The sequence below is a fragment of the Nicotiana tabacum genome, chromosome 22, assembly GCF_000715075.1.
Source record: "Nicotiana tabacum cultivar K326 chromosome 22, ASM71507v2, whole genome shotgun sequence".
In the NCBI taxonomy this organism is placed as follows: Eukaryota; Viridiplantae; Streptophyta; class Magnoliopsida; order Solanales; family Solanaceae; genus Nicotiana; species Nicotiana tabacum.
In genome coordinates, this window is record NC_134101.1 from 6,367,635 (window position 1) to 6,393,638 (window position 26,004).

Below are 26,004 nucleotides of genomic sequence, written 5' to 3' on the forward strand. Positions count from 1 at the left end.
AATCATGTATTCATTCAGTTTAGTATGCAAGTGATCATGAAAGTTCATGTTTCCACTAGACTGGTTTAAGGTCCAGAGTTAGCCGAAGTTACAGTCAGGACAATCATTCGAGGACGAATGATCCCAAGGGGGAGATAATGTAACACTATGAAAATTCACACTAGGTATGGACATGTTAAATGAGTATTAATGTGATATTTTAGACATGTGAAGTCCCATCGGGATGACTATGGGTGGAAATAGTTGTTTTGAAATCAAGACGGAGAGTAAGGTGCTTAAGATTCAATAAAATCGACTAAGTTTATGGAAGGTTTGCCTTATATTAGAATTTCGTGAAAATCTGTTGAGCATTTTGAAAAACTTAAAACATGAAAGTTGTATCCCTTTGAAATAGATTTCCAACGATATATTGTGGAGCCCGAAAGAATTTTTGAGCAAAACATTATGTGCATTTTACTGGATAATACGCAATATGCACGCCCAGATGGTCCCGTGCGTGGCCACGTACTTGTGGCAGTGATACTGCCCTACTGCACGTCCAAGTATGCGGTTGGGTCTTCATGTTCTCGGGAGCTCACCCGGGGGGTCATTTTAAAAGCCCTACTTCATCCCTCACACCCCAAAATACAAAAACTTGCTCTAGAAAGGGAAGCTCTCAAGAACCTAACTTATCAATGGTCCCTCCACCATCCAAGGTAAGTTTTAATGGTGATCCTAAGTTTATTTCAATTCTCCAACACCTTAGTAACATGGGTAAACCCTTCAAATCATTAGATATTTGATTGTGACATCAGGTTCGAGAGGCGAAACCCTACAACTCGAATTCAAGAGGATTGAATGTCATAAAGGTAATATCTTCACCCTCTACTTGATTATAGTATTGGATTAATGATTATAGACTCTAGTTCATGAGATATGAGTTGATGGGTTTGATAGAAAAACATGAACGGTTATGGATTTGGGTTGTTGATTGTTGATTATTGGTTAAGGGTATTGTTTATCTTATGGGTGATGAAGAATGATATTGATTATAAGAAATTTGAGATTTTAGAATTTATCTAGGAGCAAGAGAATGGGTTGTTGGGTGTAAAAACACCATTAATAAGGGCTCTGAGGATTTACGCCCATAACGTGTTTGATGAAATATCTAAGTGACCAAAACATGAGTATTATTGCTAATATGGAATCCCTTTGACTTGTATTGATGTAGATTAAAGTTGAAAGGGTTGGTGAATGTTGTATTATGCTCAAGAGAATGAAGTTAAGGTATGTGAAGCTAACTCTTTATATTTGGGAATGTTAATGATTCTCCCTACACTACGTTTCTTTTACAACGTTACTAATTGCCTCAGAAATATAGTTAAGCCTAGTTCCTTGAATAGTTGTAGAACTTCTATTCTCTAGCTTAGTAACTCGTTACGACTTCAATTCCGAACGTTATGAGCTCAATGCGTAATCGATATAGACTTGTGTTTGATGCCCTAGAGTCTCAATCTAGATTACTCAGCATGTCATAAACAGTTGAAGCTTCAGTTCTCATAATCGGTTAATGAATACCTATCTCAGTCTAGTTCTATTCAGTATTCCAGTATCATGTAATTCAGTATGATTCAGTATCATGTATTACAGTATGATTCTCAGTTCCTGATTTTACATCCCTGAATGTTTAACACCTATATTGGGCCTGAGGCCGCAGTTAATGCTTTATGCATGTTTGGGCCTGAGCCCACAGTTAATCCTTTATGCATCTTTGGGCCTGAGGCCGCAGTTTATACTTTATGCATCTTTGGGCATGATGTCGTAGTTATGTATACGTATACTTGGGCCGGAGGCCACAGTTTGTGCACATATATATTGGGTCTGAGGCCGCAGTTTATTTATTCAGTTAAACATGTTGTTCATCATTCAGAAGAGGGAGTATTCATATACTTCTTCCTTTGTTCAGTTATTAGTTATCATTTCAGTTCTCAGTTATCAGTTATCATTTCAGTTTTAATTTTCGTAGTTATTATTTCAGTTATCAGTTATCAGCTCAGTTTCAGTTTCAGCATTTATAATTATTTCTTTCAGTTGTTTTACATATCGGTGCAATTCAAATGTACTGACATCCCTTTTTCTCGGGGCCTGCATCTCATGATGCAGGTAATAATTTACTGGTTGACGATTCAGAGCGATAGGACCCTCGTACTAGCTATTTGGTGAGCCCCCGTTCTTTCGGGGAATTACCATTACTTTACAGTCTTTATGTATTTACAGATAGTCAGTGTTTTCAGTACTTCATTAGAGGCTTCATAGACTAGAGTAACAGTTAGACAGAGTCGCTTGCTTTTCATGTTAAGTAATATTGACCACATATATGTTTCAGACCTATATTAGTTTTTTCGCACTTAGATTTATACCATTCATACTTTCAGTGTATCAACATGTGTTAATTTATCTTCCGCTTTCAATATGTTATGATATTACATGTTGATCCAGTCAGCCAGTTGATTCGCTTGGTCACAGTAGTCAGGCATCGGGTGTCATGTTACGTCTAGGCCGAGGTTCGGGGCGTGATATTTTTTATAGAACAAGCGGTTGATAGACAACATCAATCAAGGTAAAACGGTAGTCACAGCCTGTGCTATAATGCACAAAAGCCCTCCACCCCTTCAAAAAGTAAAGAACTCGTGGTGCCTGTTTGTGACACAATCAGACACATAGAGCTTGCTTTTCGTGATTAGCATGAAATATATGGCGGACTCAATTCATCAGGAACTAGAAGGACGACACCTCTCTCATAAAAAAGGAAAATAAAAGAGGAGAGAATCCTGTCTTTATTTTAACTACCCTAAGCTAGAGGATTTGATGGACCACCCAGAGGTTGGAAGAAGATTCTTGCCTAATAAACACTGTCGCACAAAATGAAGCAGAGGAAATATTTAACAGATTGACATGATCACAACTTTTATTTATAATGCTTTTAACTGGAATTAACACACTTGAGAAATTAAACACAAAACATGAGCAAATACAACATTATTACAAAGGTACTAAGGTAGAAACTCTACCACCATTAGTTTTTCAGACAAGAACTAATTAAAATTCCGGCCGTTGGAATTGAAACCCACTGACCGTGAAAGCTCCGTCAACAACTATAACCTGTACAGTAATGTTGGAAGCAGCAGGAAGACAAAGATAAGCCACCAGAGATGAAACTTCTTCAACTTCTCTTGGTCTCTTAAGAGGAGTTCTTGATATTAATCCGTCTAAAAATGTTTTATCCTTGACCAACTTTTAATAAAGCCATCAAATTCATCATTGATTCAAAATCAGGTTATCATGCATTTTATTATTTAAAATAATACTATTAGGTCATTTGAAAAGTAATTACACGAATACCTTTTTGAATTATTAACCTTCAAAATAAGTCAAATAATCTTCTATAAATAAAAGGCAGCCCGATGCAAAAGCATCATGCGTTCACGTAGGGTTCGGGGAAGTCCGCACCCTAAGGGGGTGTGATGTAGGCAGCCTACCCTGATGCAAGCATCAATGGCTGATTTCACTGCTCGAACTTGCGACCTATGGGTCATACAGACACAACTTTAACGTCGCTCCAAGACTCCCCTTCTATAACGTGTTAAATTGGAGAGATGGTGTAAAAGTTTCATTACACTGGTAACAGATATAAGTTTAAAACTTCTTACGGAGACAATACAAGTTTTTGCACCATCAGTTCATGATGGCCTTATAAAAACACGAAACTGTCTATAGTAATCTTAAAAGCTGGTTCGACCAGTTTTAATTTTAAGGTTATCAAAATATTCTCTTAATTTAACAAAGTAAAAAGGAAGTTAATAACCTATCACGATTGGCTAAAATACATGGAAAATGTATAAAAAAATTATACAGTGATCAATGTATATAAGTTAAATCCATAGTAAAATGCAGGAGCGTTGAAGCAAGATGAGAGAATATTACATGTTCCACGAGTGGCGTATTTATGAACCAGGGCACAATACCATTAACCCGAACACCATCTTTAGCCCATTCACAAGCCAAATGTTGCGTAAGCTGATTCATTGCCACTGCAATCAGTTAATAAGAAGAAATAAAGTTATTCTTTAGTACGGCATTGATTTGTTCAGTGTTTTAAAGGATAGAAATGAGTGGATATCACCTTTTGTTGGTCCGTAAATAGAAGTACCGGACACATGCACAAGACAAGAAATAGAGGAATTGAAAACAATAATTCTAGCTCCAGATGCTTTCAAAAGAGGATGAGCAATTTAACAGAGATGGAATGAAGATTCATAATTTGTAGCAAATATGTGGTCATAATCTTCGGCAGTATATTCTAGGGTGGCCTTGTGAATGTTTGTTCCAACATTATTAATATACAGCAAGAAGATAAACTTGGTTAAAAATTAAATAGTTACAATACTTTAACCAACAATATAATTAATACTTAGGATATAGTTCTCACAAGAATGTTGAGTTTTCCATGGAATGCAGAGGAAACCTTTTCCATGAGTTCAACTCTTTGGTCTCTACAAGTTACATCACATACGGAACCTCTTACTTGAAAGCCTTTGTCTGCCCAGTCTTGCATTGGTTCATTTAGCTCTGACTCTGTCTTCGAACATGTGTAAACGGTTGCACTTAGTTGCGCAAGCTCCTCTACAACTGCATGCCTAAAGAATAACACAATCGCCATATTTTCCGGTGTTTGATTGGTGAGTAATTTCTTTTTTAAAAGTACATCTATGTACAACAATAATAACAAATCCAACAAGTGGGGTTAGGAGAAGGTAGTGAGTACACAGCTTTATCCCTACCTTTAAGCAGGTAGAGATGTTGTTTTCAATAGATTATCGGCTCAAAGGTAACATGTATAATCATAATAGTATAGAGGAAGACATGCAGTAGTGTAAAATTCCTAAAAGAGAAGTAGTAGCAACAATAAGATAATAGTAAAACCGAATTATAAACAACAAGATATGGAAATACAGAATAATACTACCATTATTGGTACGAAAGGAAAGACTCTCAACTTCTTACTAACTTTCTACCTTAATTCTTGACTGCTTACCATTATTGGTAAGCTGAAGATATGTTATGTTCTGTATAATCAACTCTTCCCAATACTTTTTCGGTCTAGCTCTACCTCTCCTCATACTCACAATTGTTAATCTCTTACACCTCCCAATTGGGACATTCAGGCATTTCCTTTGTTAATGATATTGTCTAATTAGTGTTAATTGGAACAACTAATAAGAAGTTAAAAGTATCTCTGCGTAAGTAAGGTAAGTCGTTTGTCATTTTTGAAAAATCTCGCAATTAAACATCAAAAAATGACTTTATAAAAAAAATATTTGCTTGAAAAAGATTCCATCAATACCAAACACTACAATAGAAGAAAATTTATAATATAACTCACCCAATTCCAGAAGTGCCACCAGTGACAAGAGCAGTCAAACCAGTAAGAGACCATCTCTTGGCAAATCCTCCAATCTTCGCCATTGAGTAATTTCTTTGCTGCACGATTATATTGTTCAAGAAAGATTTTGCGGTATATATATAATTGTTTTCAATAAAGAATTAGAGTATTTACTATTTTTATCTCTAACATCTTTAATTCCCTAATAGCTCCCATTTGTTTTATTTTATTTCCTTTTTTGGATTAGTTTCACGTCCTACCTAGTATGGTTGTTAAAGATAAGCAAACAATACTTACAAGCTTTGAAATTTAATAGAAATTTCCAGAAAACTTGTAGAATCCATAGTCAATAGGAGTGTTTTAATCTGGCAGCTAGTTCTTTTTAGTTAGGTCGATAAGACACTTATAGTTTGCACATGAATGTGTGCCGAATTCCTCATCTTCACGAAATTTTATGTATTGATGAATGATGGGGTCCATACTGATTAAAAGAACAGAAAAAAATAAAAAGGATGTCAGATAACCAAACCAAGTTTTGGTCAGACTTGGTTTTGATATCAATTTTTCAAGTTGTACTAACAAGTTGCAACGAGACAAGCCTTCTGATTGGTTGAGCTTCATTCAGTTGAGTGATCAGTGGTCCCTAGAGTATTTTATTTGGGATTATAGAGCGTAAAATTCCTTATTATAGTAGATTATTTTGCTCCTCTCGGTTCGATAGTTTTTTTCCTTATTCAAAAGGGTTTTTCACATTAAATTTTTGTATCTTTGTTGTTCTTTTTATTCTTGTTAATTATTGTATTTCACTACTATGTTATTATCAGGGACGGCTCAACACATCTTATGGCCTAAGGCGAAATCATATTGAGAGACCCATAAAATTTAATTTATTAAATTTTAACACTAGCAACAAAATTTGCTTTCTAAACAACAAATTAATCATTTAAGATAAACAATAGCGAATTTCAAAAAAGAAAAGCAGGGGGGAGGAGAGGGGGAGGGGGAAGAGCACAAAGAATAAAGTAGTGGATTATCAGATGTTGAGGTCTAGAACTCAAAGTAAAATTTTTTGATTTTGCTATCATCACAATCAAGAAAAAGAAATAAACGTACATAACGTAATAACTTAAGTTTTGAGCATTTACTGTATAAAAAATATTTACTCATTCCGATCAATTTAAACGATAATTGTAATTCATATATTAATTAGTAACATTTATTGGTGAATATCTAAAATTAATTATAAATAACCTATTATAATATGTTTAGTTACACTAAAAAAAAATAGATACGAATGCTTTTGTGTTCATGCAGTTTCAAAAAAGATTGTAAAATAAATTCATTATGTTGTCGATATATATCTTAATTCCTATATGAAAAGGATAAAATTAAAAGTGAAAAGTGAAGCAAATATACTAATTAATGAGTGGGAAAATAATCATAATTTATAAACTTGTTGGTATAAAATAACCCCAATCAAATAACAAAAAAATATACTATAACACTTTTCCTTATAATAATTATTTATATAAATTCTATAGTATATAGTAGTCATAATAATAAGAGATTAAGTAAATTTGGGGCCTTCAAATTTTGGGGGCCTAAGGCAATGGCTTCACTGGCCAAGCCTTTAGAGCCGCCCCAGGTTATTATTTCGCTGCTACCGTAAATATTATTTTCTATGGAGGATTTATTCCCCACAACTAATATGTACTTGATCAGACACTATTTAAAAATAACTCTTATACTCAGAAACAGACTGTTCCAAATGTTCATGAAAATTCTTGCTCATGTTGGACCATTTATATCTATGTACATCAGGATTCCAATTCATAGAACTCTCGGTTCAAGAAATAAAAAATAAGAGATCCGAACTATTTCTTCTGAATCTTTTTCAAATTCAAAAAATATTGGTTGGACGAATATTTCATTATGGTATTCAAACATCTGAACCTATTCAAAATCATGTTTAACGCGTGTAGCACAAATGCAATCATTTATTTGCATGAATCTGCTATTATGGACATGGTCATCACGGTGGAGATTCATACAGGTATTTGCCAAAAGGCTTTTCCTTTTACTTACTTTGGATACCCTATTTTCAATAGTCAAAGGTGAGTGATAAGCTGCAACCGTGAAAGGAAAATCACTTTCAATAAGAGGAAGGACAATCTTGATCAAACATGTGTTGCAAAGCATCCCTATTCATTTGTTGTCTGTAGTAAATCCGCCCGATTATGTGATTGCTCAGATACATCGTATGTTTTCAAGGTTTTTCTGGACTACTTCATGTTGTGATATTTTCAAAATTGGACAAATATCCTTCCAAGTGTGTTTACCCGAAAAACATATAGAGTTGAATTTGTACGTAGTTCTAAGGGTATGTTGTATAACTTGACACAAATCGTAAGAATAAATAGAAATATCAAATATTGACGATAAAGAATGAAAAATAAGCAAAGTTGAAAAGATGATGATTTATGAATTAAGCAAGATGGATCAATCTATAAAGCTAAAAAGGACAATTCCTCAGTATGGGAGTGTATGATATCTGAGTTACAATGTATGCAAAACTCGATCCTTTTACAGAAATATAGTCATCCCTTTTATAGTAGGGGATCCTACTTTAGATATAATTAAATATACATAGTGGGGAACCTAAGATAAATCAACTTTTTCCTAATTCCCATCGAGATTCTCTCCCTTAGTGCGGCTGCAATGGCTCTTTTCTATGAGCTCGATCTTGATCGGACTCAGCATTGGTCGGTATTGGTCGGTTTCCAGTTTTAGAGCTCGATGCGGGTTTGAGGTTGATGCCGACTCGGGGTCCGGTAATGACTTGGGCTCGGTATCGGTTGGCCTCTGGCCCTTAATCTTGATTCCATCACATCTCATCATAGTTCGATTAGGACCCGAGTTCGATAATGACTTCAAACTCGATATTTGACCTGTACCTGAAATTTAAAGCTCGTTTGTGCCATATTTGGATCCCAACTCGATATTATGAAGACTTTTTTCGGTCCATTATGATCCCATCTCGATCAGTCATATGAAGGCTGAAATCAGTTTCGACCGTATACAGATAGTCCCCATATTTCTCGGGAAGGATGTGGCGAGAAACGATATGATTTCCCAACGGCTCGATTGGATATGCACTAACATTTGCATCGAGCCCGACCATGATGTACGTGATAGCTGTCCCGTCGGTTTAGTTTACCAAGACATTTAATGTGTGTCAGACGGTGGTCGGCCACCGCTGAAATTGAACTGCCATTGCTCAATCTATAAATAGCCCCTCCTTTTACCATTTATCACTTTTACATCTTCAATCTCCAAATTTTTCAAGTTCTTCTTCTGAGTTCATCTGTAAATCTGTGATTTTTTACCGCAAAATCTTTCTTCAAAAACACCAAATCTTTGTTACCTCCTTCTATTTTTGATCTTTAAATCCAAAATGGCGAAAACATAAAAAACTATTCCTCAAAAAGAAAAAGTTTCTTCTTCACAGTCTGCTGCCGACGAAACACCGGTGGAGCCATGGCCTGAGGAGTGCGTTCCTGGGGCGTGTGTTCTTACCTCTAATTTTAAGTTCGACAAAGGCTCGTCGGTTCCCGGCCAATGTGAGCCAGTATCGAGGTATATGTGTTCGATAACCGAGGGGTACCTCGAACAGATAAGAAAAGATTGTAATTTGGGAGAACAAAGAAGTAGTAATCCCGACTCCTGAAGAAGATATCACCATCCACGTGAAAGGGTTTTTAAGCATGTATACTTACCCTTTCACGTTAGGTCCTCTCGACCCTGTTATTATTGATTTTAGCCGTCAATACCAAATAACCCTAGGCCAGATCCATCCTTTTTCTTGGCGGATCGTTATTTTAATTCGTTTCTTCGTGAACAAAATCGAGGGAATGCCTTTCACCCCGACCATCTCATTCGATTGTACTACCCTCACCTCTTTCGAGGTGGGTTAATAAAACTTTAGTGCCGGGCTACCAAGGTTCTGTTCTCGAGCATAGACGAGGACAAGGATCGAGGCTGGATAGGCAGGTTCGTTCGAGTGAAGACTTCGGACTTGATTCCGTCTGAAAATATGCCATTTTTCGAGGAGTGGAACATGAAGCGTAAGTGTAATCATGCTGTTATCTCCTACTGTTTTGCCCCTTCATTTCTTCCTCACTGATATCCCCCTTTTATGATGCAGCAGTTTCTTGGATGCCCGGTGGAGTTCCTAACCTCAAGAACTGGGTACGGGGTATAGCTTTGACCTCTACATATGTCGAGTGCTCATGGCGTGATTGATCAAAGGGCCGATGGGAGGCCAAAAATCATGGTAAGCCTCTTTCTCGTATCTTTGGTAATTTGAATGAGATGCTCTCCATATACTTAAATCAATTTTCTTGTATGTAGGCCTGGGCAAATATGCGATTTTGAGCCCCCCGTCCGTCGAGGAAGAGGCTTCGGCCTCTGTTCCAAAATCGGTGAAGGATAATAAGCCAAAAAGGGCCTCTTCTTCCGAAGATCCAAAACCGAAGACAAGGATGGCTCGTAAGCCGAGGAAGAATACCATCCCTTTGACCATAGAATCAGTTCTGCATCTAAGGGATGAAGACATAGAAGAAGAAGAAAATGACGGGTCCGTGTTGGTAGCCCGAGTGAAGAAAACCATCGATGCCCCAAAGGCAGCTGAATCGATGGTGATTTATAAAGCTCCACCTCGGACTGAGGAGATATCGGAGGAAGGTTTGGGCAGTGTCCCCGAATCGTTAGAGATCGAGGATTCTTCCCACCGAAGTCAACAAATGGTGGGTATATCAGAAGGGGTCGGTCCTGAAGCTCTCCAAACTGAGGATAACGCCCCAAGCAAGTCGCTTGGGGCAATAGTAATCGGAGACTCGCCCACTCTCCCTGCCTTTTTCGAAGGGGAGATTCGGGAAGCCCATGATTTGGGGGCCCTCGAGATAAACTTGTTTTATGAAGTGGAGGACCCCTTTTGTGATTTGTTTACTTGAGTCAAGGATGTTGCTGGCCCTAGTGATGTGTCGGGATTTTTCTGTGAAGTGCAGCAAGCTCTGAATCGGGTAAGCTTTAACTCACTTCGTTGATATTACGTTTATGTTTGCTATTCTTCTCTAACTTCTTTTCTTCTTTCTTACGTATGCCACAACAGTTCATTGAGAAGTATGTTCTCGATCTCGAGCTGAGCTGCGTCGGTACGAGGCCAACCTCTGACGGGTCACAGAGGAGAGGAACGCCCATAGACACCTCTTCGGGCAAAGGGAAGAAGAAATCAAAGACCTCCGAGCCGAGTTGGACAAGGCTCATCAAGACCAGACCGACCTGACCGAGCAGGTAATAATAATCTTAAAATCTCATGGGCTCGATGATGGAACGGTGGCTAATATTTCGATCTCACAGCTGCAGCAGAAGCTTTAGGTGATTGGGAAGCTTCGTGAGGAGGTCGATATGATAAGGGCAGAGTCCTTGGGATGGAAAGATGGTATGGACCATCTTGCCGCAGAAAAAGAAACTACTCGAGCCCAATTATCATCGGCCAAAAATCAACTTCAAGGCATGAAGGAGAAAATCTTGGTTCAATCAAGAAAAATAGAGGATCTTGAGGCTCGATTGGCCTCCGAACTTGCGAAGGAAAAATCCGACGCCGAAAAAGCAAAGGCTAATGCGGATGCATTCGTGGCCGTCTATCGGGCCGATGCTGAAGCTTCTCAGGTACATGCAAGAGACTCAGCCGAGACTACTAACACTCGAGCACATTGGGTTGCTGAACTTGCTAAATATCGATCTCGGAGGGAGACCCTCGAGGAGATCCATGCTCGAGGTTTCGATCTCACCGAAGAGATAAAAAGGGCTAAAGAGCTCAAAGCCGATGCTAAAGCCTTGGCTTCTGATGATGATGATGATGATGATGATGATGGGAGCAAGAGTGGGTCCGAGAGTGGGGAGGGGCCCGATGGAGAAGAAAATGCCCCCGAAGATAACCATGAAACTTAGCCCTTAGTTTCCATTTTGGTCTTTTGTGTGTAGGGTCCTGTTCGGACGTTGTAAACATTCTTGTATATATATATATATATAAAGATCTTTTCTTTTCTCGACTTGCCTCTATTTTATTCTCTGCCTTGTGAAGATTTTGTTTTATTCATGCCTTATGCAAAGTTTTTCATAATTCATGCCTTGTGAAGGTTTTCATAAGGCTTTAGGCAATTTGATCGAATTTGAACCTTGTAGCCTTTATAACCGAGTGAGTGCTTGCTCAAACTCGAAATAAGGTAGCTCGTAGGCTTAGTAGTCGAGTGCGTGATTGATCGAACTCGAAGTAATATAGCCCGTAGGCTTAGAGATCGAGTAAGTGATTGCTCGAACTCGAAGTAATATAGCCCGTAGGCCTAGAGGTCGAGTGAGTGCTTTGTTCGAACTCGAAGAAATATAGCCTATAGGCTTGATAGTCGAGTAAGGGATTGCTCGAAATTGAAGAGAGGTAGCCCGCAGGCTTAACAATCGAGTGAGTGATTGCTCGAACTCGAAGTAGGTAACCCGTAGGCTTAATAGTCGAGTGAGTGATTGCTCGAATTCGAAGTAAGGTAGCCCGTAGGATTTATAGTCGAGTGAGTGCTTTGCTTCAAAGTAAGGTAGCTCGTAGACTTTATAATCGAGTGAGTGCTTTGCTCGAACTAGAAAAAAGGTAGCCCGTAGGCTTTATAGTCGAGTGAGTGCTTTGCTCGAACTCGAAGTAAGGTAGACCGTAGGCTCTATAGTCTAGTGAGTGCTTTGCTCAAACTCGAAGAAAGGTAGCCCGTAGGCTTTATAGTCGAGTGAGTGCTTTGCTTTAACTCGAAGTAAGGTAGCCCGTAGGCTTTATGGTCGAGTGAGTGCCTGCTCAAACTCGTAGTGATGTAGCCCGTAGGCTAAGTAGTTGAATGAGTGATTCAAACTCGATGTAATGTAGTCCGTAGGCTTAATGGTCGAGTGAGTGCCTGCTCAAACTCGAAGTGATGTAGCCCGTAGGCTAATTTAGTCGAGTGAGTGATTCGAACTCGAAGTAATGTAGCCCGTAGGCTTAGAGATCGAGTAAGTGATTGCTCGAACTAGAAGTATTATAGCCCGTAGTCTTAGAGGTCGAGTGAGTGCTTTGCTCGAACTCGAAGAAATATAGCCCGTAGGCTTGATAGCTGAGTGAGTGATTGCTCGAACTCGAAGAGAGGTAGCTTGTAGGCTTAACAATCAAGTGAGTGATTGATCGAACTCGAAGTAGGATAGCCCGTAGTCTTAATAGTCGAGTGAGTGATTGCTTGAACTCGAAGTAAGGTAGCCCGTAGGCTTTATTTAGTCGAGTGAGTGATTCGAACTCGAAGTAATGTATCCCGCAGGCTTAATGGTCGAGTGAGTGTTTTCTCAAACTCAAAATAGGGTAGCCCTTAAGCTTCATAGATGATCCTTGAGTGGGAATGATTGCCCGAACTCGAGTCGGTGTAGCCCTTGGGCTTTATAGTCGAGTGAGTGTTGTTCGAACTCGTTGATTTTTCGGTTGGTAGTCCCCGATTTATGGGGTAATGGTCGGCCCTTGAGCCTGTTTGCGTAATAGATCATAAAATAGAGGATGGGTTGTGAGGCAATTAGATATGGGCAAAGAAATTTCTTTTCATGTCATTATACAAGTGTTTATATTTTGTACCAGGGATCGAGCAATCTACACGAGCATGTTTCGTTTTGACCATTTGGCTCTTACAAATTTTCCTATCGGAACCCTGTTGTTATGAAGTAACTTTCTTGCATCGAACATGATGTATTTGAGGGTAATGCCCCCCTAGTATTCGAGGTCGATTGTAAAGAGGCCTCGGATACTGTTGAATTGTTCTAAGTTAGCACGACCAATGGTTGCCTCATTAAAAAACTTGCCAAAAACTCCATTTGGGATAAAACCGGTCTAAGGGAAAAAGAGTGCAACGTGTGCTTTCAGACCTAAGGCTTCATGTTCGAATGATCCATCCTTGTTCCTGATCGAACTCCTGCAAGGGTTAGTTTCGAAATATAAACAAACATGGGAGGGTCGTACCTTAGCAGTAGTATCGTTTTATGTGCGATACATTTCAATTGCTTGGTAGTTGTTTGCTATTCATAATACCGAGCTTGTAGGATCCTTTACCGACGTTTTCAAGTACCTGATGCGGTCCTTCCCAGTTTGGACCCGGTTATCCTTCATTTGGATTTCGGGTGCTGAGGGTGACTTTCCTTAGTACTAAGTCCCCGTTTTTAAAATGACGAAGATTGGTTCTTCGATTATAGTATCTTTCGATCCGCTGCTTTTGGGCGGCTAATTGGACGAGAGCAGCTTCTTGTTTTTCATCCAATAATTCGAGGCTAGTATTCATAGCCTCGTGATTTGAATCTTCTATTGTATATCAAAACCTGGCACTGGGTTCCCCGACTTCGATTGGAATCAAGGCTTCGGAGCCATATACTAAGGAGAATGGGGTTGCCCCCGAACTGGATTTTGATGTTGTTCAATATGCCCAAAGAAATTCGGGTAGAATTTCTCTCCATTTTCCCTTAGCGTCGTTCATCCTTTTCTTTAGGATTTGAATGATAGTCTTGTTCGTCGATTCGGCCTGTCTGTTCCCACTAGGGTGATGCGGTGTTGATAATATCCTTTTTATTTTGTAGTCTTCGAGGAATTTTGTCACTTTGCTGTAGATAAATTGTTTCCTATTGTCACACACTATTTCGGCGGGTATCCCAAATCGACATCGATATGATCCCATATGAAGTCTATAACCTCTTTCTCTCTTACTTTTTGGAACGCCTGTGCTTCAACCCATTTAGAAAAATAGTCAGTCATAAATAAAATGAACTTAGCTTTACCTAGGGCCGATGGCAGAGGGACGACGATATCCATTCCCCATTTCATGAATGGCCATGAGGATATGACTGAGTTAAGTTGCTCTCCGGGCTGATGGATCATCGGTGCAAACCTTTGACATTTGTCACATTTTCGAACAAACTCCTTTGCATCTTTGTCCATATCGATCCAATAATATCCTGCTCTGATTATTTTTCGAACTAATGAATCGGCACCGGAATGATTTCCACAAGTACCCTCATGAATCTCACGTAGGATATAGTCGGTGTCTCCCGGTCCTAAGCATGCCGCCAATGGTCAATCGAATGTCCTTCGGTATAATGTTCCATTTGTAGTCAATGTGAATCGAGCAACTTTGGTTCGTAAGGCCCTCAAATATTTAGGGTCCGATGGGAGTTTTCCGTTCTCCAAGTATTCAATATACTTATTCCTCCAATCCCAAGTTGAGCTTGTAGAATTTATCTCGGCATGACCTTCCTCGATCGCGGATCTCGAGAGTTGGACGACAATCCCTGAGCTGATCACATCTTCCTCGACCGATGATCCCAAATTTGCAAGTGCATCGGCCTCACTGTTTTGTTCTCGAGGTACATGCTGTAAAGTCCATTCTTTGAAACGGTGCAAAGTTACCTGTAGTTTGTCCAAATACCTTTGCATTCTATCCTCTCTAACTTCGAATATTTTGTTTATTTGATTTACTACCACTAAAGAGTCACACTTGGCTTCAATGACTTCTGCTCCCAAGCTTTTAGCTAGCTCGAGACCTGCAATCATGGCCCCATACTCGGCCTCGTTGTTAGTCAACCTTGTAGCTTTGATAGATTGCCTAATAGTGCTACATGTAGGCGGCTTTAAAATGATACCTAGCCCGGACCCCTTCACGTTTGAAGCCCCGTCTGTGAAAAGGGTCCATACCCTCGATGATGTACCCGATTTCAACATAAGTTCCTTTTCGACTTCGGGTACGAGGGTTGGCGTGAAATCGGCCACGAAGTTCGCTAAAATTTGAGACTTGATAGTCGTCCAGGGTTGATATTCGATATCGTACCCACTGAGTTGAACGGCCCATTTGGCCAATTCGCCTGATAGTTCGGGCTTGTGCAAAATATTACGAAGTGGGTAAGTGGTTAGTACGCATATGGGGTGATATTGAAATTATGGTCTTAACTTTCAAGAAGTGCTTATCAGTGCAAGTGCCAATTTCTCTAAGTGTGGATATCTAGTTTCTGCTTCCCCTAAGGTTCGACTTACATAATAAACGGGAAATTGCGTACCTTGCTCTTCTCGAACTAGGACATCACTTACTGTGATTTTTGATACTGCCAAGTACAAGCAAAGTTTCTCGTCTGCTTTTGGAGTAGTGGTGGGCTCGATAGATATCGCTTCAATTCCTCTAATTCCTATTGGCATTCCGGGGTCCAGGCAAAATCGTTCTTCTTTTTGAGTAGAGAGAAAAATCAGTGATTTAAAACTGATGACCATGAAATGAATCGATCTAAGGCAGCAATCCGTCCCGTTAGCCTCTACACGGCTTTTACACTGTCTATGACGGCGATGTCTTTAATGGACTTGATTTTATCGGGGTTTATCTCAATCCCCCGATTCGATACCATGAAGCCAAGGAACTTGCCCGAACCGATCCCGAAAGCACATTTCTCGGGGTTGAGTTTCATGTTGTATTTCCTTAAAATCTCGAACGTTTCCTACAAATGAGCCAAATGGTCCTCTGCACGCAGGGACTTAACTAGCATGTCATCAATATAAACTTCCATTGATTTACCTATTTGTTCCTCAAACATTTTATTTACTAGGCGTTGGTAAGTAGCTCCTGCATTTTTTAGCCCGAAGGGCATAACATTATAACAATATGTTCCATACTTGGTGACAAATGAAGTTTTTTCCCTCTCTTCCGGGTTCATTTGGATTTGATTATACCCGGAATAGGCATCGAAAAAAGTAAGGACCTCGTGGCCGGCCGTGGTATCGATCATGTGATCGATGTTGGGCAGCGAAAAAGAATCTTTGGGGAGCGCCTTGTTTAAATCCTTATAATCTACGCACATTCTAAGTTTGTTCCCCTTTTTAGGGACTACAACTACATTGGCTAACCATTCGGGGTATTTCACCTCCCGAATGGACCCTATTTTAAGAAGTTTAGTTACCTCGTCCTTTATAAATGCGCGCTTTACCTCGGACTGAGGTCTTCTCTTTTGCTTCACCGGATTGAACCTAGGGTCCAGGCTTAGCCGATGCGTCGTTATATCTGGTGGGATCCCTGTTATATCTAAATGGGACCAAGCAAAACAATCTATGTTATCGACGAGAAATTGAATAAGCCTTTTCCTGAGTTCGGGGGTTAGTCCCGTTCCCAGGTATACCTTTCATTCGGGCAAATGCTCGATTAGTATGACTTGCTCCAGTTCTTCAATCGTTGATTGGGTAGCGCTGGAATCATCGGGGACCACGAAGGATCGAGGATCCTTTGATCATCATCTTCGTCAATCTTCTGATTTTCTAGTTGGGTTGAAGCTGACGTCTGTGATTGCTATTTGGCATCTCGTTCCCCTTTTGAGTCCAACCCCTTTGTTGACGAAGGTGAGGATATCAGAATTGCTTCTTCGAAGGCAAACATTTCTCTCGTGGCCGGTTGTTCTTTGTACATTGTTTTGACTCCCTCCGATGTTGGGAATTTAAGAACCTGGTGGAGGGTCGAAGGTACAACTCTCATATTGTGGATCCATGGCCTTCCAAAAATGGCGTTGTACCTGATGTCGCCTTCGATTACGTGGAACTTCGTTTCCTGGATGGTCCCAGCCATGTTTATTGGAAGAATTATCTCGCCTTTGGTGGTTTCACATGCCATATTGAATCTATTTAGAACCAGGGTCGCGGGTACGACATGGTCCTGTAGACCGAGCTGTTCTACAATCTTCGATCTAATAATACTGGCTGAGCTACCTAGATCAATAAACACACGCTTAACTTTAGTTTTATTCATAAGTACGGATATTACCAGTACATCGTTGTATGACTCCTTCTGCATCTTCATCATTAAAAGACAAGGTTCCTACGGGTGCGTAATCCTGAGTTCGAGGTCGCTTTTCTCTCATTACCGATGTCTTAGTGCATTTAAGCACCGGACCCAGAGGGGCATCGATGCCACCGATGATCACGTGGATGATGTGCTGTGGTTCTTCCTGTTCGTTTTGTTTACCGAAATCCCTATTTTTGAAATGGTTTTTGGCCCTGTTGCTTAAACATTCTCGAAGGTGCGCTTTATTGAATAACCGAGCTACCTCCTCTCTTAGTTGCCTGCAATCTTCCGTTATGTGACCATGGGTGCCATGATATTCGCACATTTGATTGGGGTTCCTCTGGGCAGGATCGGTCTGCATGGGTCGATGCCATTTAGTATCTTTGATGCGTCCGACAGCCGACACAATGGCCGATGCATCGATGCTGAAGTTATACTCCGATAACCGTGGTGCTTCCTTAGATCCGGTATGCCCGTCGAACCCATTTCTATTCATCAGCCCCCGACATCCTTGACCTCGATCACTTCTTTTATTGCCTTGTGCAGGGTTATGTCTCGATTCATTGATCCTGTGGTTTCCACTATATGGTCGGTATTGGTCCCTGATCGGACCTTATTCTCGATTGATGTCCCTTCTAGCAGTAGGTTCAGAACCCAACGGATCGTCTTCGACTCTAATTTTTGAATGGTACCGATTATGCACGTTGGCCCAAGTATAGCTAGGTACTCGATCAGGTTATGCTTCAACCAGTGTGAAGCCGTCAAACTTTGTTCGTTCAAACCTTGAGTGAAAGACTGAATAGCCCAATCGTCTGTGACTGGTAGCAGATCCATTCGTTCCATTTGAAAACGAGATACGAAGTCCCTTAGCATCTCGTTATCCTTTTGTCTTACCTTGAATAGGTCCGACTTTCTTGTCTCGACCTTTATGGCCCCGGTGTGTGCTTTTACGAAGGAATCTGCAAGCATAGCAAAATAATTGATAGAATTAGATGGTAAATTATGATACCATATCATTGTTCCCTTTGACAGGGTTTCATCGAATTTCTTTAATAATACGGATTCGATTTCATCATCCTCTAGGTCATTCCCTTTAATGGCACATGTGTAAGAGGTGACATGTTTGTTGGGGTCGGTAGTTCCGTTATATTTAGGAATCTCGGGCATGCGAAATTTCTTTGGGATCGGTTTAGGAGCTGCGCTTGGGGGGAAAGGCTTTTGTACAAATTTTTTGGAATCTAAGCCCTTCAATATCGGTGGTGCCCCCGGGATCTGATCAACCCTGGATTTATATATTTCAACCTTTTTGTCGGTTTCCTCGATCCTCCTTTCTCCTGATTCTATTCGATTGGTCAGTTCTTCGAACATCTTAGCAATTTCGGGACTAGTCCCCGACTCTTGCTCATTTGACCTTACTATAGCTGGTTCCGTTCTGTGGGCAATTTCTCGGGGTGGACTGGGCTCCGGCCTGCTCGGTATTTGGGTTTGACTCTGCAACAGAGCTATTGCTGCCTATTGAGCTTGAAACATTTCAAAAATCATACGCAAGCTGACGCCGTTTTCCTCGACGTTATGGGTATCTCGAGTTGCAGATCGAGTGCCACCATGAATGCTATTTTCAGGTTCAAAATGTAGGTTTGCCTCAATGACCACATGCGAATTAATGTCTAATGGAACTTCGACTCGAGCTTCAACAACGTCGACAAGCGGCCTTTCTGTCCTGGGCGTCAAGTTATTGTTCTCACCTTGAAGACCAGCTTCGTTGTCGATAGGTAAGGCCATTTAATTGATAGCTCGTCGTTGCTAATCCGAAATCAAAGACACTTCCGGAAACAAGCGTAAAATGGCATGTTTTGCGGATTCGTATCAAATAACAACTGTTATCCTTAGCCCCATGGTGGGCGCCAAACTATTTAACCGAAAATGGATATAGTTGAATTTGTACGTAGTTCTAAGAGTATGTGGTATAACTTGACACAAGTCATAAGAGTAAATAGAAATATCGAATATTGACTGTAAAGAATGAAAAATAAGCAAAGTTGAAAAGAGGATGATTTATGGATTAAACAAAATCGATCAATCTATGAAGCTAAAAAAGGACAATTCTTTAGTATGGGAGTGTATGATATCTGAGTTACAATGTATGCAAAATTTGATCCTTTTACAGAAATATAGTCATCCCTTTTATAGTGGGGGATCCTACTTTAGATATAATTAAAAATACATAGTGGAGAACCCACGATAAATCAACTTTTTCCTAATTCCCGCCGAGATTCTCTCCCTTAGTGCGGCTGCAACGGCTCTTGTCTATGAGCTCGATCTTGATCAGACTCAGCATTAGTCGGTATTGGTCGGTTTCCAGTTTTAGAGCTCAATGCGGGTTTGAGGTCGATGCCGACTCGGGGTCCGGTAATGATTTGGGCTTGGTATCGGTTGGCCTCTGGCCCTTAAGCTTGATTCCATCATATCTCATCTTAGTTCGATTCGGACCCGAGCTCGATAATGACTTCAAACTCGGTAATTGACTTGTACCTGAAATTTGAAGCTCGTTTGTGCCATCTTCGTATCCCATCTCGATATTATGAAGACTTTCTTCAGTCCATTATGATCCCATCTCGATCAGTCGTACGAAGGCCGAAATCAGTTTCAACCGTATACAAAGTGGCAATGGAGAAATGAGTATGGCAATTGTATAGAAAATTCAAGACACGTGTTCATGTTTCAAACCTCTCTTAAAGCCTATAAATAGGCATCAACCAACAACAACTTTCTTTTGCTTTTTCGTTCTACACTAGCTTTCCTTTGTTGTCTTTCCTTCTCAAAATTTAGTAGTCTATTTTTTTTGTTCCCATCTTTTAAATAGCTGGGTTTATAATTTAATATTTTGCTGATTCTTGTATCCTCTTAAGCAGAGGTAAGCTTGTTTAATCCTGAGAAAATATTTCACACTGCTGAAATAGTTTCTTAGGACAGTGTCCAGTACGACTTAAGTCAATTCGTATATCTGCTTATAAATAATATTATTGTAGTATTACTGTTATTTTTCCGTGTTATTTCTCTACAATTTCATAGACAGAAAAAGTAGATATTTGGCAGCCTAGATAAACTTATGTTTACACAAAAAGGAAGGAGGTGTGGGATATCGGTCTATGTTTGATGTGTCCAAGGCCTTATTTTGTAAATTGTGGTGGAACTTTAGAGTAAAGGACACAAAAAACTCACTCTGGAAAGAATTTATGATGGTTAAATACTGCGAGAAACATGGCCCGACGATGGTGCAATAGAAATATGGGTCGCATGTGTGGCGTAAAATGTTACAATGTAGAGAGCTTATAGACCACCAAATTTGGTGGCAAGTAAAGGAAGGATCTTCTAATTTTTGGCATGATAATTGTGGAACTTTAGAGTAAAGGACACAAAAAACTCACTCTGGAAAGAATTTATGATGGTTAAATACTGCGAGAAACATGGCCCGACGATGGTGCAATAGAAATATGGGTCGCATGTGTGGCGTAAAATGTTACAATGTAGAGAGCTTATAGACCACCAAATTTGGTGGCAAGTAAAGGAAGGATCTTCTAATTTTTGGCATGATAATTGGACAAGTTTGGGGCCTCTATATGATGTCACACCATCAGATTTTTGGGGCAGCGAAGATGTACAATATGTTCATGAATTTGCCGAGGAAAACGAGTGGAACTTGAACAAATTAAAGGACTATTTACCAGAGGATATTGTGCATCATATTGTGGAGGAGGTCAAACCTCCGGTGAGTGGTTCTGAGAAAGATAAATGGTGGTGAGTTTTGTTCAAGTTGTCTACATGCTTTGTCCTAAATTAATTTAAATCACATGTAATAATAATTCAAAATTATATAACTAACAAGCATGTGACATAAAAACAAAATTCAACATACTTCTAACATGTTTATCTTATATATCACATAAAATAATTCATGCCAGAACATTATTATTAATTAATATCTCATAAACTAATAACAATTAAAATAACTGTATAATCTAATAACCTATTATAGATTGCCGTCGTATCTTATACGAAATTTCAAATTCAAGTTACGAACTATCTCAGTAGTTTAACTTATCTGAATACATATTTTATTCATAATAAAATAATATCATCCATATGCATTCAAACAATTTGACTATTACACAAGACACAAGGATAATGATTTAATCTCTTCAAATAAAATCTTAAAATATTTCGTAAATAAATTTTAGACACGAGAAACCATGGATTTGATACCACTGTTGAATTGAGGGAAGTATTCATAACACGCAGCGGAAGACAATAATAATCCTCGGAAGAACTTTTCATATTTATAATTTATTTATATGTCAAAGATCGGATCTAACACGTACCTGGTGAAGAGAGTCTCGTTTTAGAATTTCTTCGATAGTGCGAAGACTCTATGCGTATCCACACCGAGACTGATCCTTTCTATCAACTCTTTGGTCAATGAAACCCTGCGAACAAATTGAATAAAAATATTGTGTTGAAATGTTTGTCATCTCAACTCAAAGGTAGAAAAACAAGAAATAATTTTCTTATACTAGTATTTTCTATCTTGGCTTTGTATTGTACTATTACTTTCTCAAAGTAATTTCCGTCTCAAGAATAACTCTCTTGACTTCTGCGTAACTTTACAATATGTATAAGATCTATATCTCTTATTCTAAATTAGGACTCATATATATATATATAATTTCTATTGGAAAGTACAAATCAGGAAATTTCATAGCCGAATCTTTATGGAATCCAATTCCAATTGGAATTCTCCTTTATGAACTTTCACTAATTTCGTTCAAGCAACGGATTCTAGCCAACTGAAAGGATCTTTTCCTAATCCAATTCAAACTTGGATTCTAGCTTTAGAAATATTTTTCTATTATAAAATACAAATCTCATCCTAATGAGTTAAATTTGCTTAACTCTTTATGGAATCCAAATCCAATTGGAATTCTCCTTTATGAACTTTCACATACCTAATCCAATTCAAATTTGGATTCTAGCTTTAGAAATATTTTCCTATTATAAAATCCAAATTCCATCCCAATGAGTTGAATTTGCCGAACACTTTACGGATTCCGATTCCAATTTGAATTCTCCTTTATGAGCTTTCACATACCTAATCCAATTCAAACTTTGGATTCTAGCTTTAGAAATATTTTCCTTTTATAAAATTCAAATCCCACCACAATGAGTTGAATTTGCCGAACTCTTTAGGAATTCAATTCCTAATTGAATTTCACAATCAAGTCTTTAATAATATATATATATATATATATATATATATATATATATATATATATATATATATATATATATATATATATATATATATATATATATATATATATATATAACGACCCGACCAGTCATTTTGAGCATTCGCAGCCTCGTTCTCCCCCACCCCATTTACTGTTGCTCAATTTGTACTTTACAGTTGCTATGTGACTTGCGGGGGTAATTGGTTCGGGTCCGGTGAGGTTTCAGAATGAATTGAGACACTTAGTCTCAAGGATGAAAACTTAAGTTGAAAAGATTGATCGGATGTTAACTTATGTGTAAACGACCCCAGAATAGAGTTTTGATGATTCCAATAGCTCCGTATGGTGATTTTGGATTTAGGAGCGTGTCCGAAAAATTATTTTGAAGTTCGTAGTTGAATTAGGCTTGAAATAACTAAAATAGAAATTTAAGTTTGAAAGTTTGACCGGGGAGTTAAATTTTTGATATCGTGGTCGGAATTAGATTCAAGAATTTGGAATAGGTCTATTAAGTCATTTATAACGTATGTGCAAAATTTGAGGTCAATCGAACTTGATTTGATAGGTTTCAGCATCGAATGTAGAAGTTAAAGTTAGAAATCTTTAGTTTCATTGAGCTTAAATTGGGGTATGATTCGGGGTTTTAGTGTTGTTTGATGTGATTTTAGGTTTCAACTAAGTTCGTATGATGTTTTAGGACTTATTGGTATGTTTGGTTGAGGTCCTGGGGGCCTCGGGTGTGTTTCCGGGTGGTTTCAGACCAAGTTTGTGTTGAGTAGCTACTACTGATGTCTGGTGCCTGGTTTTGTTCTTCGCGAACGTGAAGGTGTTCACGCGTTCACGAAGAAGGATCTCTTGGTTGTTGATTTTGTGCTACACGTTCGTGACTGGGGCCTCGCATTCGCGTAAGGTAAGAAGGTGAGGCTACGCATTCGCGATTGGGGTATCGCGTTCGCGAAAGGGAAACTGGGCTGGTGAGAATTTTAGCTTTCGCGTTCGCGAAGGGGAAACCGAGTTCGTGAAGGTTCGCATGGTAAAGCATCGCGTTCGCGAGCTCTGACTCGCTTTCGCAAAGGGCAGTTTTTGGGCTGGAGCTAGAATTGCTTCGCGAACACGAGGGGCTTGCCGCGTTCATGAAGAAGGAATGCCTGGACAGAATATTTAAGTTCTGAAAACGGGACTTTCATTTTTAACAATTTGGAGCTCGGGAAGAGGCGATTTTTAAGAGATTTTGCAAGGGAAACAACGGGGTAAGTTGACGTCGAAATTTGATAAAATTGATATGGTTAGACTTAGGGTTGAATGGGCATTCATATTTTGTAATTTTTGATTGAACCGAATAAATTGTGACTAGATTAGAGGCGTTCGGAAGTCGATTCTCTAGGAAAAGGCATAACAAAATAAAGAATTACACTGTTTGGGGTAAGTAACAGTTCTAAATTTGGTCCTAAGAGTATGAAACCCTGGGTTTTATGATTTGTGATTGGTTTTGAGGTGACGCATATGCTAGGTGACGGGCGTGTGGGCGTGCATTGTAGGAATTGTGACTTGATAAATTCCATGAAACTGTGTAGTTGAATAGTTTGTTGTTATCCGTACATTTTTCCACGTATTAGAGAAATCAAACTATATATCATGTTTAAACCATGTGTTGACACTGTAGGGACCCACAAAGGTCGTGTACATGTTTAATTATTTGCTAAATTATTGTTTTGTACTCAGTCATGATTTTATTTGCATATTACATCTCAGTCTCTATTGATCATTATTGATGCATCATATCATTGCTGTTTGGGCTGCTTATCATAATTTTTGAGAGCCCGAAAGACTGGAGAGGTTCATGACTGATTGAGGCCGAGGGCCTGATTGTGAGGATATTTATGGGATCGGGCTGCATGACGCAACATGTTTCATTAATTTATGCCATGATTGGCTTGTTATAGAGCTTGGGCTGAAGGAGCCCCTCCGGATTCTGTACACACCCTAGTGAGCACAGGTACCTACTGAGTGCGAGTGTCGAGTGCCGAGTTCTGAGTGATTGAGAGGAATGAATGACTGTGAGGAAAGAGTGATTGTGATGTTGGAGTGAATGGGAGGATTGAGTGACTGTTGCTCTGAGAGGATGCATTGATTTCATTATTGTTGCACTTCAGCCGTCATATATCACTGTTTTTGAAATTTCTCAGAGCTATTATCTTCTGTTTCAGTTGAACTTGATATAAAATTACTGTTTGGGTCTTAAATGTTGAACTTGAAAGCATGCCTACCTTCTTACGTTGGAAATTATTGTAATTGGACTTAGTCGTGAAACTCGTCACTACTTTCAGTTCTTTATTTAGTATTGTTACTTACTGAGTTGGTTGTACTCATACTACACCCTGCACTTCATGTGTAGATCCAGGTGTTCCTGGACACAGTGGGTGTTGATTTCTTTGCGCATTTGATCTTTTGGAGATTCCGAGGTAGCTTCCGATGTTTCGCAGACCTTGTCTCTCCTTCCCTATCTGCTTGCTTATTGTATTTAGTCTCAGACTATTATAGACCGTGTTTTCCAGACCTGTGATGTATAGATACTCATGTACTCTGTGACACCCCGATAGTTAGGAATTCCGCGTTAAGTTTTGGGCTTCTATCCTTGTTTATGAGAATCCTTGTTATGTAAAATGCTTTAATTCATTTTCTGTTAAAAGTGTTGGGATTATTCCGTAATGTCGGCATGCCTAGTACCACGAAAGGCGTCATCACGATAGCTAAGGATTTTGGGTCGTGACAAGTTGGTATCAGAGCCTAGGTTACATAGGTCTCATGAGTCATGAGCAGGTTTAATAGAGTCTCGCGGATCGGTACGGAAACTTCTGTACTTATCTTCGAGAGGCTGCCGAACCCTTAGGAAAATTTCACTTTCTTGTATTATGTCGTGCGAATTTGTTGATTCCGGAAACTAAATTTCTGTTATTCTTTTCTCTCACAGATGGTGAGGACACGTACTACCGGATCAGATGGTCAGCCACCAGTGCCACAAGTCAGGGCCGCGAGAGGTCGGGGCCGAGATAGAGGTCGAGGTGTATCTCATACAGCAGTTGGATTAGCACTTGTAGCTCCACCAGTTGCTCCAGCTCAAGAGCAGATTCCAGATATAGTTGAGTCAACGAGACCAGCTCAGGCACTAGCTGTGCCTATTGTGATTCCAGGCCTTCGGGATGCTCTAGCACAGATATTGACTGTTTGCACTAGCCTTGCTCAGGTGGTTTTGTCTCAGCCGCACCAGCCACTTCTCAGGCCTGGGAAGGTACTCATACCCCTATGGCCCGTACTCCAGAGCAGGTAGTGTAGGGATTTCAGATACTAGGGGCACTACCAACCTAGTCGGTTGTAGTTGCTCAGG

At 39.5% G+C, this 26,004-nt stretch overlaps 1 protein-coding gene across 4 annotated transcripts; it reads right to left on the reverse strand.

Moving 5' to 3' along the window:
- Positions 1 to 2,945: 2,945 nt before the first annotated feature.
- On the reverse strand, positions 2,946 to 22,008 carry LOC107794702 (senescence-associated protein 13). 4 transcript variants are annotated; one of them, XR_012705490.1, is made up of 6 exons: positions 21,940 to 22,008; positions 21,711 to 21,815; positions 5,423 to 5,520; positions 4,469 to 4,676; positions 3,964 to 4,070; positions 2,946 to 3,141 (listed from the first exon to the last, which is right to left on the reverse strand). XR_012705490.1 is itself a non-coding variant. In XM_016617221.2 (5 exons), exons 3-5 carry the CDS (start codon positions 5,503 to 5,505, stop codon positions 4,062 to 4,064), a joined length of 300 nt encoding a protein of 99 aa, XP_016472707.1. In that variant the 5' UTR covers positions 5,506 to 5,520; positions 21,711 to 21,815; positions 21,940 to 22,008; the 3' UTR covers positions 3,628 to 4,061. The 4 variants fall into 4 exon arrangements, 3 of the variants coding, with proteins under 3 accessions (XP_016472707.1, XP_016472709.1, XP_016472711.1); XM_016617221.2 differs by lacking the exon at positions 2,946 to 3,141 and having other exon boundaries at positions 3,628 to 4,070; XM_016617223.2 differs by lacking the exon at positions 2,946 to 3,141 and having other exon boundaries at positions 3,628 to 4,070; positions 21,903 to 22,002.
- Positions 22,009 to 26,004: the final 3,996 nt, after the last annotated feature.

Coding starts and splice junctions, on each gene's coding strand:
- LOC107794702 (XM_016617221.2), bottom strand. CDS start 5,505: ATGGCGAAGATTGGAGGATTTGCCAAGAGATGGTCTCTTACTGGTTTG. Junction 4,677..5,422: donor GGTGGCACTTCTGGAATTGG/GTGAGTTATATT, acceptor GTTATTCTTTAG/GCATGCAGTTGTAGAGGAGC.